The sequence below is a fragment of the Triturus cristatus genome, chromosome 1_1, assembly GCF_964204655.1.
Source record: "Triturus cristatus chromosome 1_1, aTriCri1.1, whole genome shotgun sequence".
Lineage (NCBI taxonomy): Eukaryota > Metazoa > Chordata > Amphibia > Caudata > Salamandridae > Triturus > Triturus cristatus.
The window spans coordinates 705,682,272-705,700,988 of record NC_140579.1 but is presented as its reverse complement, the minus strand read 5'-3'; the positions used below and the strand labels follow the sequence as shown (position 1 = coordinate 705,700,988).

Genomic DNA, 18,717 nt, shown 5'->3' with positions numbered 1-18,717 from the left:
CCGAAATAGGATGTGGCCCCATGCATCTGTAAGTGGAGTAAGGGGGAGATCCTGTTGGTGTGTACGTACTGGACCCTAGAGTCGACGACACTCCCTGGGTGATTCCATATCCTGAATTGTTGTCAGGTAGGATGGCACATTAGGAAGGGACTCTGAGACTTCTATGGAGGAAGACCTGTAATCTGGATGGAGGTGTTCTCCGTGGGGGCTCCCTGATGGAGGATGAAGTAAACTCAGAGATAGGATCGGGGTAATAGAGGCAGAAAATAAAGACACAGCACGAGTAACTGAGCAAGACATACATGTCAGGGACTGTTTAGGCACACTAAATATATTTGATTTAGGGCAGGCGGAGGGGGTCTTGCTGGTGACTCATCTATTAGGGTTGGAGGACCGCTGTAGACTGGCCCCTCCTGTGAGATATACAGAGCAATTAGGGTTACAAATTTGAACTTTCAGAGTTATTTGTTCTAAGAAACAGGGTGAGGTGGAAACAGGAGGAGACTCGAGGTATGCGGGATGGGTAAACGCACTGTTTTGATGTTCTTCGGCAATTGCCTGCGGAGGGAAATAAGGGAGGGGGAGTTGGGAGGGAGAAGTTGTACACAGTTGTAGCTGCAGCATGTACATGGAGATGATTCAGGCAGTAAATGCTTACAGATACTCAGGGTGGATAGTAAACAATGCTCGGGAACTGGGGCCCCTGACTCTGGAGGGGAGAAGGAGAAACGGTGTACACCCACTAAACGAAGATACAAACATCTTATATGTTGTACAACTACAAACTTCTCACATGGAACGTCTGGAGACTTCGAGGATATGTGAAGCGACATAGGGAACTACCCTACTTGGGCAGGTACGGGCGGACATAGCGAGTAGCCAAAACTAAAAAAGAAATGGAGAGGGCAGTTGTTCCGGTCCACATATTCTACCTATGCCAGAGGGTTGTCCATTTGGGTGGCTCTCGGTGTCCCCTTTAGAATAACTTACTCAGAGGCAGATCCGGATGGTAGATATATACTCCTACAGGGCACGTTGGACAGTAGAGACCTCTGCATCCTTAATGTTTATGCCCCTAATGGTGATGACAAAGAAATTTATGTGCAGATGCAAGACCTGCTGCTTGACTACATTGGCCTCCCGATACTCTATGCAGGATACTTGAACTGTATACTGGATGGGGAACTGGACAACTACCCTCCAAGCCCCACACCAAGCCAAGTATGGTAGAGAGACGTTGCAACAGGCAAAGAAAAAAGTAGGTTATACGACACCTGGAGGCCGCTGCACCCAAACAGTAGGGAGTACTCATGCCATTCTCTGACACATATCATGAAATGTACATAAATGGTGGTGAAATGCACTCCGGTGTACTCCAAACTTGAAATGCTTGCCTTGTTCAGAATTGTAAAGGCATGCATGTTTGTTACGCACTCCGCCCAACTGCGCTGCAGACTAAACGAACACAAGGGAACCTATTACAGTCCCAATTCAAACTGCACAGCCGTATCCATCACTGAATGAATCCAATCAATTAAGTGTTCAATTTTAATCCTTTTTAACCATCAATTACTCCATTACTTTTTCACTTTAAGTTTTTCAAATTGCTTCAATTCATTTGATTTATTCCACATATATGCGGAGATTTTCAAAAATACGCAGTTTCTATTTATCATTATTTTGTTCCCTCTATTGTATGTTTATTACACAATTATGTATGTACAGTCACAGCTGTAACATTTGGACAGTAGAAGTGTTGTGAGTAGTCACAATTTGCCTCTCTGACTCTAATGTGCCCCCCGCCCCATCCCATTCTTTTTTTTATGTAATATCTGTTTATTGAACAGAAGCAAATAAAACTTAACACATGTCGCAGAGGTTGAAGGAGAAGGGCGGGGGGGTAACAAATATACACCAACTAAATAAACCATCAGTCTAAAGACCCAATGGTAAAAAAAAAAGAGATACAGAGTTTGAGAATTGTCAACACATGTGGGAGAGGGGCATAGCGAGAGTCCAAAACTTAAAAGTTGGCTTACAGGAGAAACTTCTCATCAGTTCTCAGAGAGAGACCATTCAGGAGGCCAAGTGGTAAAGACCCAGCGACGGCAACACTGTCCAATATTGAAGGATCACAGCTGCAACCAGGGAAGCATACGGTGAATCAGAGCTAACAAAGTCTAGGCCAAGCAGGGCCCCCCGCCCAAGTGAAAGGCACAGGTCATACTGCGATAGCATCAACACATTTTGCGGCAAATAACATTAGAACCATCATATAACATAAGAAAGGAAACGAAAGTAAGAAAGGAGAAAAAAGAGGGGAGAGAAAACAGAAAAAGGTGAAGACAGAGAAGAAAGTGAAGGAAAAAGCAGATGCGCCAAGGAAAGGAGGAGGCGGGGAGAAGGGCCAAGACCCAGAGTGGAAGCCGGCGGTCCCAGTGCTCGAAGGGCCCGCCCACAAATATCGTGGACTACTCCGAGGAGTCCAGTCTCTTGCCTCTAGAGTAAGGCTCTAAAGGACCGTCGAACAGTTGCAGAGCCCGCAACCTAGGAGGCATCATGCGGAAATGTTCGGTTTTAGTAAGGTAGTGTATGAGTGGGCTCCAGGTGCGATCAAAGCGTGTGTCGGTATGAAGAAGACTGGCAGTAAGTAGTTCCAGGGAAAGGACGTCCCATAGTCGGAGAAACCATGCAGCAATAGGCGGGGGATGGGGCCGCTTGCAGCAGGAGGCAATGGACTGTCGCACTGCACCCAGTAAATGAAGGATGAGATGCCAGTGTGCCGAGGTCATGGCTGTTAGCGTGTTGGGTCAGATGCCCAGAAGCACTAGGGACAGGGTAGCAGGGATCCGGAAACCCACAACCTCTTTAATGTGGCTGAGGACCTCCTTCCAGAACACAGTGAGCTCCGAGCAAGGCCATCAAATGTGCAGAAAGTCCTCTCTATCAGTCTGACATCGCCAGCAGATCGGAGAAGTATCCGGGAACATCTGGTGGAGGCGAGTGGGAGTATAATACTACCGAGTCATCAATTTGTAGGCAGATTCGCACTGAGGAATGCTACGGTATACCTTAGGAATGTCTTTCCACAGGTGGTCCCATTCCTCCGGGGAGATGTCAGCAGCCGAATCTGATGCCCAGCAAGTTTGTTAGCCATGGAGTGGAAGATGCCCAGAGTGCTGGAGGACCGAATAAGTTTTAGAGATGAGGCCTTTAGATCCGTCAAATCTACGGATCAGGGACCCGAAGGGGGTGAGTTGCCGAGTCACCTCCCGAGAATACACGGGAGAAGACAGCCAATGACGCAGTTGGAAATACTGCAGACGCGCACTGTCAGTAAGGCGGAAGAATTGTTTGCACTGCTCAAAAGAGTGGAGGGTAGAACCCTGAAAGAAGTCTTGGAGAACGTGTTGACCCTCTATGGTCCAGGCCTCAAAGGCCCGAGGTTGAAAAGCAGGGGGAATGCGGAATTGCGTGTGAGCGGGGTGTTGGGAGAAGGGAAGGTCTTGAGGCCCCGGGAGAGCGCCAATCTATCCCATATCTCCAAGACCGTTCTCGTTGGCATCGCTAAGTAGGCACTGCGTGGGCATGCCTCCCGCGGAAGCCAGGCGTGGTCCCATAGCGGTCTAAAATCCACCGCATGGTCCATGTGGAACCAATGCTTCTCGCTTTCAGGAACGATCCACTCTGATATAAAATGGAGGTGGCAAGCCCAATAGTATTCCAACAAGTTAGGACAGGCCAGACCACTCCGAGATCTAGGAAGCATGAGTACTCTGTGAGAGAAGCGGGGACGCGATTTCCCCCATATAAACTTAGTAAAATCTCTTTGCAGGGTCTGAATATCCGCATGCGGAATAGGAATAGGGAGAGACTGGAACAGATAGAGGATTTTAGGAAGAAGGGACATTTTAACAGCGTGGAGACGGCCGAGCCATGGCGAGGGAAGACCTTCCCACCGACGCATGTCTTCACGGACAGAGTTGCGGAATCTAGGCCAATTAGAGGAGGACCAAGAAGAGAGTGTAGGGGTTAAGTCTAATCCCAAATAGCGAATCGACTCGTCAGTCCACTGCACCGGGAGCAGGGCCCGGAAGCTCTGGACCTCCGATGCCGAAAGCGTGAGATTGAGAGCGTGGGATTTTTCCAGATTAATTCGATAACCTGAAGAACCGGGGTTTAACCCAGCGTCATCAGGGACACGCCTAAGATCTTCGAGTTCACCTGTCTTGGTATACAGAGACACGGAATACTTCTGGATGGCATCAGAGACCAAGTTTATTAGCTGCAGCTAGTAACAGTGATCCTAGAAATACATCATGGTGTAAATTCTCAGGAGACTGCTAATTTTACTAAGGCGAGACGTCTCCTTTTATACCCAATATTCACATTATAAATGTACACCCACTGCACAAAATTCTAGCCAATAAGGTACATTTTCAAACAAAGTGTCACATAACAAAAACTCAATTTACAGTATCCCAACTCAAAAGTTAATTATTAGGAATGTCCCAAATTCAATCTTCACAAGCCGGACAAACCTATAATTGAAAGCATAACCCATGTAATGAAGAAACATAAAAAAAGAAACGGTAACAGATGCTGAACAAGATAAGGCATGTGCAAGGAAACTAAAAGTTAACGATGTCCTGAACATTGATTGGCAATCTCAGACAAAGATCGATCAGGGAAATTGGATTTGCGGGGTCAGTTTCAGGTGCAGAGGTCAGTTTCTTACAGTTCATTTCAGAGTCAAAAAGAAACCTAGTTAATGTATACATGAACTAAGAAGGCCAGGCCACTTTATTCGCCAGGCTACCTTCACAGGCCTACGTGAGGGCAACACAAAATGGTGGCACAGAACAAAATGGAGTCAGACTCGAGAATTACAGAACCTCAGACCCTCCTTTTGCCATTACGTAGGCAATAACCTAAGACTCATGTTAATCTGAATCTAGGTCTATGCCAATATTCATTAGGTCATCAAGGTGTTGCTGTAGTATCATCTTATTATTCTCTACTTCTCTTGGGACAGGTCTCCGAACACACATAGTAGCACAAAGACTACAAATGGCGGGACCACACTGGATGCAAAGACAACAAGAGAAAAGGATGGTTAAAACCATACCAAGGAATGTCAAAATCTTCCATCCCCATTTGGACAGCAGTCCCCAAAACCATGCCGTCAATGACCAGTCTCCTTCGTCTACATGGATAGACTCAGAGATTTTATACAACCTAGAGATGGCTTGGTACACTGTTGGGGCATTATCTGGAATGTAAACACAGCAACTTGATCCAATCAATTTACATACTCCTCCTCGATCTGCAAGTATGATGTCTAATACCATACGGTTCTGCAAAGTCATAAGGCGGTCCGCTTGAAGCTCAGCTGTAACATTACTAAGAGCACCTGCTGTCTCATTAATAGTAGCTTCAACAACGCGGACAAGCTGTCGAATATGCCTACTATTGATCATAGGACCCCAAAAGAGCAAGAAGCCCTTGAAGAAATCTCTTACTTCGTGTGCTGCGGTATCTTCCTTATTGAAGACACCTCTACCATATCTCGTTCTATGATAGTCTGAAGCAGTAGTGTATGTAGGGGGAAGTAGAAACGCCACATAACACGTTCCTGAAAAATCAGGTGGCAACTATGTGTAGGCTCTGTCATGACAAACAAAATATGTGCCTTTAGCTGGCGCAAACGGTGGAGAAGTCCGAGATGAATAGACACAGGTTTGAGCACACACACTCTTACCTAGCTGAGCTTTCGGATTCCGACCATTACCTTGAAAACAAAAGTGGCCTCGGTGGGGTACAATCCAAATAGGGGGAGACCTTTTTCGTCTCTCCTTCTCTGTCAAACTGGTACTATATCCAGTCACGTTCCAACCAACGTAAGCCTGCACCTCATCCTTAGGGATAGCATTATATGCATCAATATCTCGGATCATAGCTACTATTCCCCTTATTAAGGCACTATTGCTCGAGTTATCTTGAAGGGAACGTAAGGGGCGTACCTCATTTGCATAGATAAACAGGGTCTGAAAAGCCCACACAGACCCATTAAAAGAAAAAGGCAAAACCAAATATGGCATACATTTATCTGTCGTATGAGGCATAAGACCACAAACCCAACAATTAGTGGTATTTACTACTAACTGATGCTGATGCAACAACTGTATAAACAAGTTGTTGACAAATTCTGATCTCCTTGTCTGTTCATGTTCAGGCAACGTATAAAACTGGTGCAAAGAAACAGTAGTGAAAGAAAGCATAGGTTGGGAGGTGGGTGCAGATATCTGTTGTGTAGCATAGACAGTCCAACCCACACCAGCTAATGTGATACTTAAAAACATCAAAAAGCACAATATTATAAAACATTTGCTATGTATCAATGTACAAAATCTTGTCTTAAGATCTATTCTCTCAACATCTCTTTCAGTTACAACAGACTCCATCCTCTAACGTGCTGCTCGCGGCAATTTTCCTTCTTCACTCAAGTGTGCGTCCAGGCGTCCTAGACGTCCCTAGAACCGCAGACCTTTCGTCAATACGCGGGCCACCCCTTAAGTTCTTTTACCGCGACCCTGCAGCTGACCCCGGATGGTGGTTCGAAAAAGAAAAAGAAAAATAGTCTCTTGTCTGAAAGAGTGTAATTCACAAACATATTCACATTTTATTTGCCCTTTTTAGACCTTAAGTTGTAGCGTTCTTTACCAGGCACAGTTTGATCCTGAAAGAGTGTCTCTGGGTGCGTAGTATCAAGTCTCAAACACGGTGGCACAGCTTCTTGCAAGACTTTATCATCCGCACGTTCTGACTGAGTACATTCCAGATGTGCATCGCTAAAAGGTACAAATCTCGGAACCCTTTCACTCTCGGAATCGACAACACCTTCCCGGACCCACTTATCGTACGGTAAGGGCAAAGGTATCTTCTTACAATGGGTACCATGTACCCAGTTTTTCTTGCTGAACACCTTAATAGCAGTCCGAGTTGATAACAAGACTTGGTATGGACCGGTCCATCTTGGTTCCAAGTTCTTTGACCTCTGTAAATTCTTGGTTAGAACCCAGTCGCCAGGTTGAATCGTGTGGCCTGCGTCTACAGAAACTGAAGGCAAAGTGTCATGGACCTGTTGGTGAAGAACATGCAATTTAGCAGTCAAATCATGTAAGTAGTATAATCGCTAAAAGAGCTCTTTCGCCATCACTGGAAATTTTGTACTGGGGAATGCGAGGTAATTTAGCATTCAACTTAAGGGTAACAACGTAGGGTGGAATCTGCAAGAGACCAACATCATTGGGACCTGTAGCCCAAAGTGTATCAGGGAGAGAACGCAGTTCCAGTGGAAGGCGATCCTTAGACAGATACATCGGGGAAATCACTTTCGTACCCACCGTAAGATGTACTCCCGAAGGAGAACAATGTAATGTCGCATGCAATCTTTTCAACAAGTCCAAACCCAGCAGATTCTCGCCACAGCCCGTCGTTAGAATAAGGGGAGCCTCCAATTTACAGGGACCAATAGAAAGGGGCAAAGGACAAGAAACCGGATTACGAACTGGGGCGCCAGAAAATCCTACTGAAACATTGGTCAAGCCAGACAAAGGTGCGCCAGGGAGTTTAGAGTGCATGATAGAACTCTTTGCTGCACCAGTATCCAAAAGAAAAGGTTCTGCCACACCTGATGTAATCACTTCAACATAAAGTCCACTCTGGTCTACTGGAACTGACACTACTCCCTCCCTTTGTCCATGGCTGTCCTAACTATCATTAAAACCAGCACTCTCACTTCCAACATAATAATCGTGTAGTACTGAGCGGACTGGACGGTCGGAACATTCTGTTGGTCAAAATAATTCATAGAATTCTGAGGGGAAAAGGAACGTTCATTCTGGGGAAACGTACCACGTCCCCTACCCCTAGGTACTTGTTGGAAACCACTACGACCTCTCAGACCAGACATACCATTCGCACGCTGTAGCAAGATCGGGCAACTATTCTTGAAGTGACCTTCTTCTTTACAATAAGCACACTGATTAGGGCCTAGCGGGAGTCGCGAAACAAAAGACTCAGGCTTCTGTAACAGTTTCTGAAACTGTGGGGGTTGCTGAAACTGGGAAGGTTGCTGAAACTGACGCTGATTAGGGTGAGGCGGATAAGGCTGCTGCAGAAGAACTTTCGTTTTTAATTCTCTAGTCTTCTTCTCTACTTTGTCCTTCTCATCTTTATCTCTATTCTCATAGTATTGTGCAGTAGCCAATATCTGAGCCGAAGAAGAAACAGCCCATGAACTCTCAGAGTCCTTTAACTTATTAGAAAGTTCAGGAAGTAAATTAAAAACAAACTTATCTACAAACAACCTCTGACCACCTTCTGTACTCATATCCTGACCACTATGATCAATGAATGTTTCCTCAAACCTAGTGAAGAAATCAGACACACTCTCGTCTTTCTTTTGTTTGCATGCTGCTAACTTGTCCCAATTCACCTGCAGAGGAGGCATCATAGTTTTCATTAAATTAATAATCCTACCAGGTAGTTCTGCAACTAAGGGTTCAGGTTTGGCACCTCCTACCTGCCGACCATCTGCAGCAGTAATATTAACCCACGTATCTCCTAACTCTGGCGCGTGATCCTTATGACGGATCTTCGCCCACAAGGGTTGAGGAACTACATTACCCATCAACATATCTATGTCAGCTAAATTCATAACACACGCATCAACTGTCTGAGACAACTCCTTATAATAACCAGCAGGATTTTTACGGGGGTCAGGCAAAGTCTGCTTAAGAGCCAGGACCTCAGCACTCTTCCAAGGGACATGCACCCACACTCGCTGAAAATGAGCCGGTGCAGCCGCAATACCATGAGCGGCATCAGCCACAACTGCCTCTCTCCATACTGGGGGAACCTCTCTCATAGGATACTGCTTCACTTTTCTCCTAATAGAAGGGTCAGGTTCGAACAATGACTGAGGTGGAAGTCTAGACCTAAAAGTGAGTAGTGTCTCTACCGCTTCCTCAACATCGGAACCCACTATCGTCCCTTTAGCAAATTCAGACAGAACATTAAGCAATTCCAGTGGAATTGAACCCAACTCATTATCTTCCCACTCCTGACGAAGGAAGGTACACATGACATCAAAAACATACCTTTGTTTTGGTGCCTCCCACTGTAGGAAGATATCCATAACCCCTTGTGGACTGTACTTGAAGGTATTCGAAACCCATCTACGAGCAAGGAGATCTAACACTGCCCGCTCTTCGGGACCAGGGAGCTGACTACGTCTCTGCTTACGTTCAGAAACAGGGGTCATATTCAGTGACCCAAAGAAAGGAGACAAAAGACTAGTGACAGTCTCAGTCATTTGCTGCCGAGCAGAAGGAGAAGAAGTTGACATGAGGACAGGAGACAAAGTGTTTTGAGGTGACAGAGACGTAGGGACAGAAATAAGAGAAGTCGAAGATAAAGGAGTGTAAGGCAAAGGAGTTTGAGGCAAGGCTGGTGGCAAGGCTGGCGGCCCTGGAGGGGGCTGCGCCGGGGGAGGAAGAACCACCTGTGAAGCAACGGGTGGCTGAACAACAACAGGGGGTTGAACGACAACAAGGGGAGCAACAACTGGAGGTAACGGAGGTGCAGTAGCACCCTGCACATAAGGGGGTCGTAATCTCAGTAAATGTGACATCAAAGGATCCTTTTCAGGGTTACAGTCACATTTGAAAGGGGAGGTGTCAAAGCCGGGTAACATTTCTCAATGGCCATGCAATGTTGACTATCTGACACTTCAATCGCACGATCTTCTTCATCTTCCTTAAACTGCCTAGCAGCTTGCATTACCGATATATTCCTTTCCTTCCTATCTCTCTTAGCTTGCTTAATTTCTCGCTGTTTGGCTTCCTTACGCCAAAGGCAGAAAGAGTCAAACATCGCCGGCCGGGCTTTCTTCTTAAATAGCGCAACTTCTAGGTTATCTAAAACATCTGATTCAAAACTACCATGTTGGGGCCATCGTAAAACACCATCTTTCCTTGTATAACGGACCCATACTTCATTAAAGGTAATGGGACCTACACCATGCTTCGAATAGAGCTCATAAGTTGGAGTTCCAACCGAAGGTATCGGACACGAGTCCTCCAATCGGGAATCCCTATTACAACTACAACAAAACCATTTCCTAAATGTGCTAAAACCAGGCATCTTTTAGCTCACTAGTCTTGCTTCAAACTTCAAGGGGTTTTCAAAATTGATACACTCGCAAATATACGAACCCCCCGGCTTCGACTATTGCTATGGCCGAATCAAAACCAAGAAACAAAACAAAGTCGTGGGAGCGACCCACTTATACTTAACCAAAATGTCTGTCACGCCACCAGAAGACCGTCTAACGTCTCGCCTTACAAATCATCACAAGAGGGTCCAAGACAGGGCGACAGTCAGGGCAGCAGTCCTTCGCAGCCGTCGGAAAGGGGAAGCCTCGCAGAAAAAAGCTTCGGTCCACGTCGACATGCAGGGGTCGATGAAGTGGCGGCCGTCCTCCAGAATTTCCTCACGGGGCTCCTCACAATCTTCAGGCTTGGACCAGTACCGCTGAAGTCGCCCCACATTGGGCGCCAGTTGAAGAACCGGGGTTTAAGCCAGCGGCGCCAGGGACACGCCTAAGATCTTCGAGTTCACCTGTCTTGGTATACAGAGACACGGAATACTTCTGGATGGCATCAGAGACCAAGTTTATTAGCTGCAGCTAGTAACAGTGATCCTAGAAATACATCACGGTGTAAATTCTCAGGAGACTGCTCATTTTACTAAGGCGAGACGTCTCCTTTTATACCCAATATTCACATTATAAATGTACACCCACTGCACAAAATTCTAGCCAATAAGGTACATTTTAAAACAAAGTGTCACATAACAAAAACTCAATTTACAGTATCCCAAACCAAAAGTTAATTATTAGGAATGTCCCAAATTCAATCTCCACAAGCCGGACAAACCTATAATTGAAAGCATAACCCATGTAATGAAGAAACATAAAAAAAGAAACGGTAACAGATGCTGAACAAGATAAGGCATGTGCAAGGAAACTAAAAGTTAACGATGTCCTGAACATTGATTGGCAATCTCAGACAAAGATCGATCAGGGAAATTGGCTTTGCGGGGTCAGTTTCAGGTGCAGAGGTCAGTTTCTTACAGTTCATTTCAGAGTCAAAAAGAAACCTAGTTAATGTATACATGAACTAAGAAGGCCAGGCCACTTTATTCGCCAGGCTACCTTCACAGGCCTACGTGAGGGCAACACAAAATGGTGGCACAGAACAAAATGGAGTCAGACTCGAGAATTACAGAACCTCAAACCCGAAGCACCCTCAAAGGACCCTAAGAGTTCAGCCACCGCAGGAAGAGAAGACGACGGAGAGGATAAGGAGAACATCAAATCATCGGCAAAGAGAGAGGCCTTATGTTCCGAGCCCCCCATACGGACACCTTGAATATCCTGATTGCCGCAAATAGCAATAGCCATGGGCTCGACAGCCAGCGCAAAAAGTAGGGGAGAAAGTGGGCACCCCTGGCGAGCTCCCCGATGAATAGAAATAGGGGCGGTGGTAGAACCGTTAAAACGAATACGAGTGGTAGGTTTTGCTTAGGGCCCATCAATTTAGAAATAAAGCCCGGTCCCAAGCCAATCTTCCGAATGACTGTCCGAAGGAAACCCCAGTCCATGCGATCAAAAGCCTTCTCAGCGTCAAGAGAGACCAGACAAGCAGGGATAGCTCTGATAGGCACCTTTTCCACCAATTGGGCAATACGCCGAATATTATCGGCGCCCTGCTATTGGCGGACGAAACCCACCTGAACAGGGTCAATGAACCCCAGAAGAAGGAGTCCCAGCCGGTTCGCTAACATTTTTTATCACGATTTTATTAAAATTGCCCAATGCATTTCGGGAATCATCCCTTCGTCAGGGGCATCTACAATACAAAAATTTATAAACACCACCATCTGCATAGCAATTAGAAACATAAGTTGAAAAAAACTTGCATCCATCAACCTTATCCCTATTACGAATGCTGCATGTAAACCACCATGTCAACGTGATCGACTACATTTCTGTTAAAGTAATTGTTCATGGACTCAAGTTATTATGGGGCACCCAAAACCTTTTAAACCAACAGTTCAAACCTCCCATACCTAAATACCGGACTCCCCGAGTTTAACCATACAACTGAATGGTTTGAATGAAGATATTTCCAACACGAGGAATGTACCTATGCGCTGCAGCAATATGGTAATATGTATTATGATCTCTCCTGGTTGTTATGATACATGCTGTACCTGTTGTTAACAAAAGATAACAAAGAAAGTTACTTTAAAAAATCCTTCTGTTCTTGTGTCTGTCCTTTTTGATTACATTGGTTCTCCAGGAATCGTAAATCTTATTACAGGGATTTATTAGTAGACCAGGGTCTCTGCATGGCTGGTAACCCTGTAAAGGGAGGGGGAGGGCTGAAGTTGAACATTTGATTGTGCTACTTCAGCCGTACTAGTCTTTGAGCATCGCCGCTGTCTAGCAATGTCCCTATGTACCAATATGATCCTTCGGCCAATTCTATCTTGCTATGAACAAGCCTGATGCACCCTGACATAAATTGCCTTTGTTAAGCCACCTTTAGGGGAGTTTTATTGGTTTCCTACCAGTTGTTCAGTTGATTTGCCTGATGGGCTTTCTCTCGTCTAGGTGGGTCCAGGAGTTCCTGAATGCAGAGAACAGAGGGCTGGACGTGCTGGTGGAGTACTTGTCCTTTGCCCAGTGCTCGGTCACGTAAGTAATAATGTTGGACAGCCTTGTGAAGCAATTCCATTCTTATCCCAGCTCTTTCTTTATTTGTTTCTCTAGACTTTCTTGTTCAGTGTTCTTTCAGTAGAATCGGTGCCCTCGCTTTCCATTATTTTCCCTCTGTTTTATAAAGTTCTGGATAAATGCTTCCATCCTTCTCTTTAGTGCTCTGCCACCTGCCATACACTCACTCCTTCACTCTTTATAAATGTTCTTCCTCTGAGATGAACCTTGTGCTTTCGCCTCTTGCTACAGGTACAACATGGATGCCACGGACAATGGGACGGTGGTTGTTGAGAAGTCCAAGCCCCTTGACAGGTCTCTGGAAGACCTCACCAAGGGGAGCTCCTTGTCCCCCTCACAGGGCTCGTCCAGAGTAAAGCACCTCACCGTCAGGTAATGTGTGAGTGTGTGACTGAGTGTAAGTGAGCTGCATCTTGGTGCTTGTTCTTATTCCAGACCCAGGAGAAAGAGTACACTAGTTGGTCTCATCCTCAAGACTGCAGTCTGAAGGATGGACATAAATGTTGTTTATTACAAGTTAGAGAGAGTTGAGGGAGGAGTTCTATGGACAAGCTACTCATATACTAATACTCTACCTTGTCTACATAAAGGTGGTATAATAGCACATGTTTTGGCAGGTCAGTCTTAGAGTCTGGTGGGGACATAGAGATGGGCTTTGTTACTAACTTATAGAGGGTCTTGTTTATGAAAATGGTTTAAGACTTTATATCTCACCCATGCTTCTACTGGAAGCCAATAGAGGGTAAAGAGTCTAGTGCCTATTGGGTACCTCATAGAATCATAGGAGTTAAATGTGTTGTGTTCTAGATTTCTTGCAGGAATGGTCTAGCTTTGGAAGGAAGGTAGCTCTGTAAATAAGGAGTTTGTGTAATCAGTGCACAAGGTGAACATGACTACCAGCACTTATGAGAGACTGTGCTTAAGAAGAAGCAGGAATGCAAAGGCAGATCTGGTTATAAAATGTATCTTAAGTTAACAAAGGTTTGCATGGAGGTAAAGCAGTCTTCATACTATATGAGGGATATGTGCTTATAGTAGTTAGATGTAACTATTCTCTCTTTCTCTTTCTCTATCTCTATCTCTTTCTCTCTCTCTCTTTCTCTCTCTCTCTCTTTCTCTCTCTCTTTCTCTCTCTCTCTTTCTCTCTCTCTTTCTCACTCTCTCTTTCTATCTTTCTCTTTCTCTCTCTCTTTCTCTCTCTCCCCTCTTGAACGCTGATGAGATGCATACAGTGGTTTGCGAAGACAGCCCTGTGGATGCAAGGGGAGCTAGACCTTGTTGATACATAACAGAGACACAAGCACTAAGACCTTGTGGAACAAAATAATGATATGTGGGAAGGTGTTGGAAATATTTCTTTCAACAACGTCATACTTTTGATTGTATTCCAGAAAGAAATAAGCCACCTTCTCAAGTTACTGTGGCTTAAATAATCAAAGTGTATCCATGAGGATGTCTCGGTTCCTGATGTGATTTTTAGTAGCATGCAACATTATAATTCTGCTAACAAAGTTCTGCTGTGGTAAAATGTTTGCTGTTTCAGTGTTGTGAATATTATCATCTTTTAAAAAAATTCTTCAATTTATCATGCAAATAAAGTTGTTTTTGTTGACCTTTCTTTGACAAAACCTACATTTGAGGGATTTTCCATCTACATTAATAAGGCTGGGATAATCATCCCACATTTCACACACTCCTGAGTTTTAGCAGGAGACAGATTTGCTAAGAAGGTACACAAATAGTAGGTGACCTAGTAAAATACTTTTTTTCTTCTGTTAATTACGCTACAGCCAGTTGGCAGTCAACCAGTCCTTGTTGGTCTCTAAGCCCTCATTTTGAAAAGTGAATTGAACCATATGTTCAACATCTCAGATTGAATCATGGGAAGTCGCCTTTGTTTGAATCTTCCAAGTCTCTCTACAACAGAGGACGTTACCCCTGATTTTCATCACAGTTCCTGGACATAGCATTCCTCCCACAATGTATATGCTCGCACTAGCGTTCACTTTGATTTTATATCTCCCATTGTAGCTCCTATGAAGATGGCCAGTTTTTCTGAGGCCTTGGAAATTGTAAATATTATTTACTGGGTGGGTGCAGGCAGAGCTCAAAACCTATGCAAAAAGTAAAGACCAGCACTTGGGAAGGAGAATCACAGATGTCCCAAGTGTGCCCATGTCCCTCTTCCACAAACATTCTCTACTTCTGCTAGGGACAGTCAGCGTGACCAATCTTGGTGCTTCTTTGTCCTCTACCCCTTGACACTCCGATGTCCTCCAGTTGCCATCGACTTAAGGCTTGTGTTCCAGTCTCTTCCCAGGACAAAGCCCTGTGAGTTACGTTCCTCAGCAACAACCAGACCATCATATCGGTGATCAGTATTACTCCAATCGAGACTTATCTAACTTGTGAACTACAAACTTTATTATCTCCAACCCATGTTTAGTTGGATCTTGGAATCTAGTCCTCTCATGACTACACATTTAACATATAACAGTCACAATTCCTAGTTTCCATTTTGCCACCGTCTCCTCATATTCCACTCTCAGGTGGCCACTGTGACGGCCAAGGCTAATACGCCTGTGTGCGGCACTCACAGAGGCAATGCTTCCATGCAGGTGGGGAGGAAGGGGGTAGCACTACTGGGGCTGTCCTTTAGATACTTTCCTACCATGTCTTTGGTGCTGGAGCAAATGTCATCCTCTCACTGTTGTGCTCCCCCGTTGGTATTGTGGGTTCCACTCTCTAGATCATCCTCCTTTTCCTCCCCTAATGCTCTACAGCAATGTCTCCTCCTATGTCCCCTTCGGTCACCCTCAATACGAAATGTGTTTGGCCTCTGCACAGAAAGGTCCTCTTGCATCAAAGTGCTGAGTGAAAATCAAATGGACAATACATGTATTATAGTGCATAGCTGAGCAGGTGCACAAACACCTGGACACCAGGCATTTATCTTTTTAGCCATAAACAGAGTTTTTATAGCAAAAGTTTGTACATAAGTAGTAGAAAGCAGATTTGTTGAGACCTATTCTGTGGCATTACACAGGGTAATAAGAGAAACTATGAATGTCAAAAGTCTATGTACAGCTGATATTGAATTCTCTACCGATGCTCTTCTCCGCATTAACGCCCATCTCCGTTTACCTTGCTTTTGCTTGTTGGAACACATCACTGCTGCTCATGGTAAGCATCCTGTGTGCACACCCTCCCCTTATGCAACCCACATCCTTCCTGGCTTTGGTTAGCTGCTGTTCTTACTGGAGGTGAAGTTTTGCATGTATAATTCTGACACGGGGCCTGTCCTCCTGGTCTAGAAGACCAGAAAGACCCCGAACAATGGTAAGTTAAAAAGTCAAGAAGCTAAGGATCAGAGATCGAAACGTGCTCTGAAGGAATAGGCCTCCTGTTAGTAGAATTATGCATTTGTGGGGGAAATTAACGAAATTGGCTATCATGGGAGCTGCCTCTTTCTAAATAGGAGATGTAGAATTGATTTCATCTTTGGCTTTGCACAGTGAAAATCATTTTCTATTAACTGCCATCACCATGAGGTGATGCACAGTTTCTTTGGGTCACAAATCGTGGCTTCACAAATCAGATCTTTGCATATTTGTGTCTACTGAACATGCTTTCTAAAGTGGAGATAATATGCTTCTGCAAAGGCTGACCCTAAAATAGATGCAAGATCTCATCATTACTTATTGCTCCTATGGCAGCCTTTTACAAGCCTGACTCTGCAGAGCCCATTCAATGAGAACATCACTCTTGATATGGATTTGAACAAAACATTTGGATGAGGTGTTGAGTGGCGGCCATCTTGAGATATTCAAATGCCCAAATGTTGTTGGTGTTTCACGGCGTGTGCAGACACTGAGAAAGATGCTGCATCAATACACTTGACTGATTCAAAGATGGCTGTAGCTTGGAATCTGGTCATTTCTTAATACTACCCTGCTGAGCTCTGTACAGCATAGTGACATCTGATATCTAGGAGGGAAACTATACCCGAGGCTCTGCATGCTACTGCACTGTACTGAAAGAGACCAGCTTTGGCATAGCCAATAGGTCTCGCCTTTGGGACCTTATAAGTGTTTAGCCATGCAACACTTTGTTGTTGCACCAAGGATATTTTGCTGGATAACTAAACTCTTATAAGGTCCCAAAGGCGAGAGCTGTTCGCTATGCCAATGCTTGTTTAGTATGGTCCACAAGAGGTCTTAGCCACCAGACAGCTAAAAGCGGTCAGGTAGATGAGACCTAACTATGCAACAGGCTACAACTAATTACAAAAGGATAAAGTAAAACATGAGACTAATGGTTAAGGTTAAGTTGGGGCAAGGAAAGGGTAAAACGTAAAAAGAAGGGGAATGGTTTAAAGTACGGGAAGTAGAATGCAGAAGAGTTTCCCATTATATAAAAAAAACATTGAATTACATAAAGAATTCCAGAGATAAATAATCCGAGATTTTTGAAAAATTATAAAAATACCATTTCGAATTTAACCCTCCATGAATGTTCACCTGATATTTATCTGAGAGTGAATAACTGACTAAATTCCTAAAGCGGATGCCATGTGTTATGCATGTCATTGAGCACTTCTCTGACGCTGCTTTGTGTATGCTCACTACTGCACACCAATTTGGATATTATGTGTATGTAATTTACACATACAACGCCTCTGTTTCATACATCTAGAACTAACGTAAAGGCTTTCATTTACGGTTTCTGCAATCTTGATAAAGATGTATGTCACGCATGTAAACCTAGGCTGTAAAACCCTCTGTGGGTTCGTCCCATCTGCAGCTTTGAATGACGTAGTTCCACGTGGCCAGCTATAAAAAGACACACACATAATGCGAAAGACTCTGCGCTGTCTAGTCATCAGTCATTCAGGAAAAACTCTGTTGTTTTCTAGTACGAGCCATCTCTGGGGCACTGCCACGTGCCACCAGCAGGGCACCATAGTTACACACGTAGGTTTTTCAACAAGGGCCCTTAGAGAAAATACATGCGGCCCGTCTGCGCCAGGATGAATATTCACCACAGACAAAAAGAAAAACAAGTAACGAGATCGGGACAGCAGAACAGTGTGAAATGTGTAAAAGAGAGGGAGCAGAGTGTAGAGAGGAAGGAAGCAGAACCGTGAAAAAAGGAGAAACAGGCGGCATATATTGGGAGATGCGTAAAGGGGCTGGAGCGGAATTAAGATTAACGCGCTCATTCTGCGTGTGCATTTGCATAGTAATTTCACTGAATGTCTTCGGTGCACGTAAACTTAGCTACAGAGGGAAGAGAACCTTCACAGCCACACACACAGGAAAAACATTAGGTGAGAGGGAGAAGCAGTAGGTGAAGAGAAGTACGGGGAATGGTAGGAAAGAGAAAACAAGAGCTGACGCTGAAGCCGGAATTAAAGGAAGAACAGTGGGGGAAGAAACGCAAGAGAAGCCCGGGAGTTGTGTGCGAAAATGAAAGTGCTCGCAATGGCGATGCACTTAATGAGGCCAGCAGAGTGACGAGATCTGTGGTGGGGGAGGGAATTGAAGCGCGGAGAGAGGCACGCAAAGCGCACGCCCGCGAACATGCACTCAAGCTCTAGGACGGCCATGGCAGCATCTGGTAGCAGTTTTTTTTACCCCTTTACTAAAAGTCGAGTAAGCCGCGCATGCGCTGCTCTCGGTTCGACCTAAAAAACTGATATGATTCTGCGACTCTTGCTTGCAATGGATATGTGTGATGCATGTCTGAGATGTATAGAATGCTTGGCAGCAATTTGGCTTCCTTTTATTACTGGGTGGACTCTAAAATGTGCACTAAAACCAATATATTTTGTATCGTTCTAATGAATA

General features: G+C 44.8%; 1 protein-coding gene across 3 annotated transcripts in view; it reads left to right on the top strand.

Moving 5' to 3' along the window:
- FMNL1 (formin like 1) overlaps positions 1 to 18,717 on the top strand; it is a 1,060,054-nt gene that overhangs the window by 479,616 nt on the left and 561,721 nt on the right. For all 3 annotated transcript variants that reach the window (XM_085647374.1, XM_085647364.1, XM_085647383.1), the window contains exons 5-6: positions 12,746 to 12,829; positions 13,100 to 13,240. In XM_085647374.1, coding sequence (XP_085503500.1) covers positions 12,746 to 12,829; positions 13,100 to 13,240 — 225 coding nt within the window. The remainder of the gene's footprint in view (positions 1 to 12,745; positions 12,830 to 13,099; positions 13,241 to 18,717) is intronic.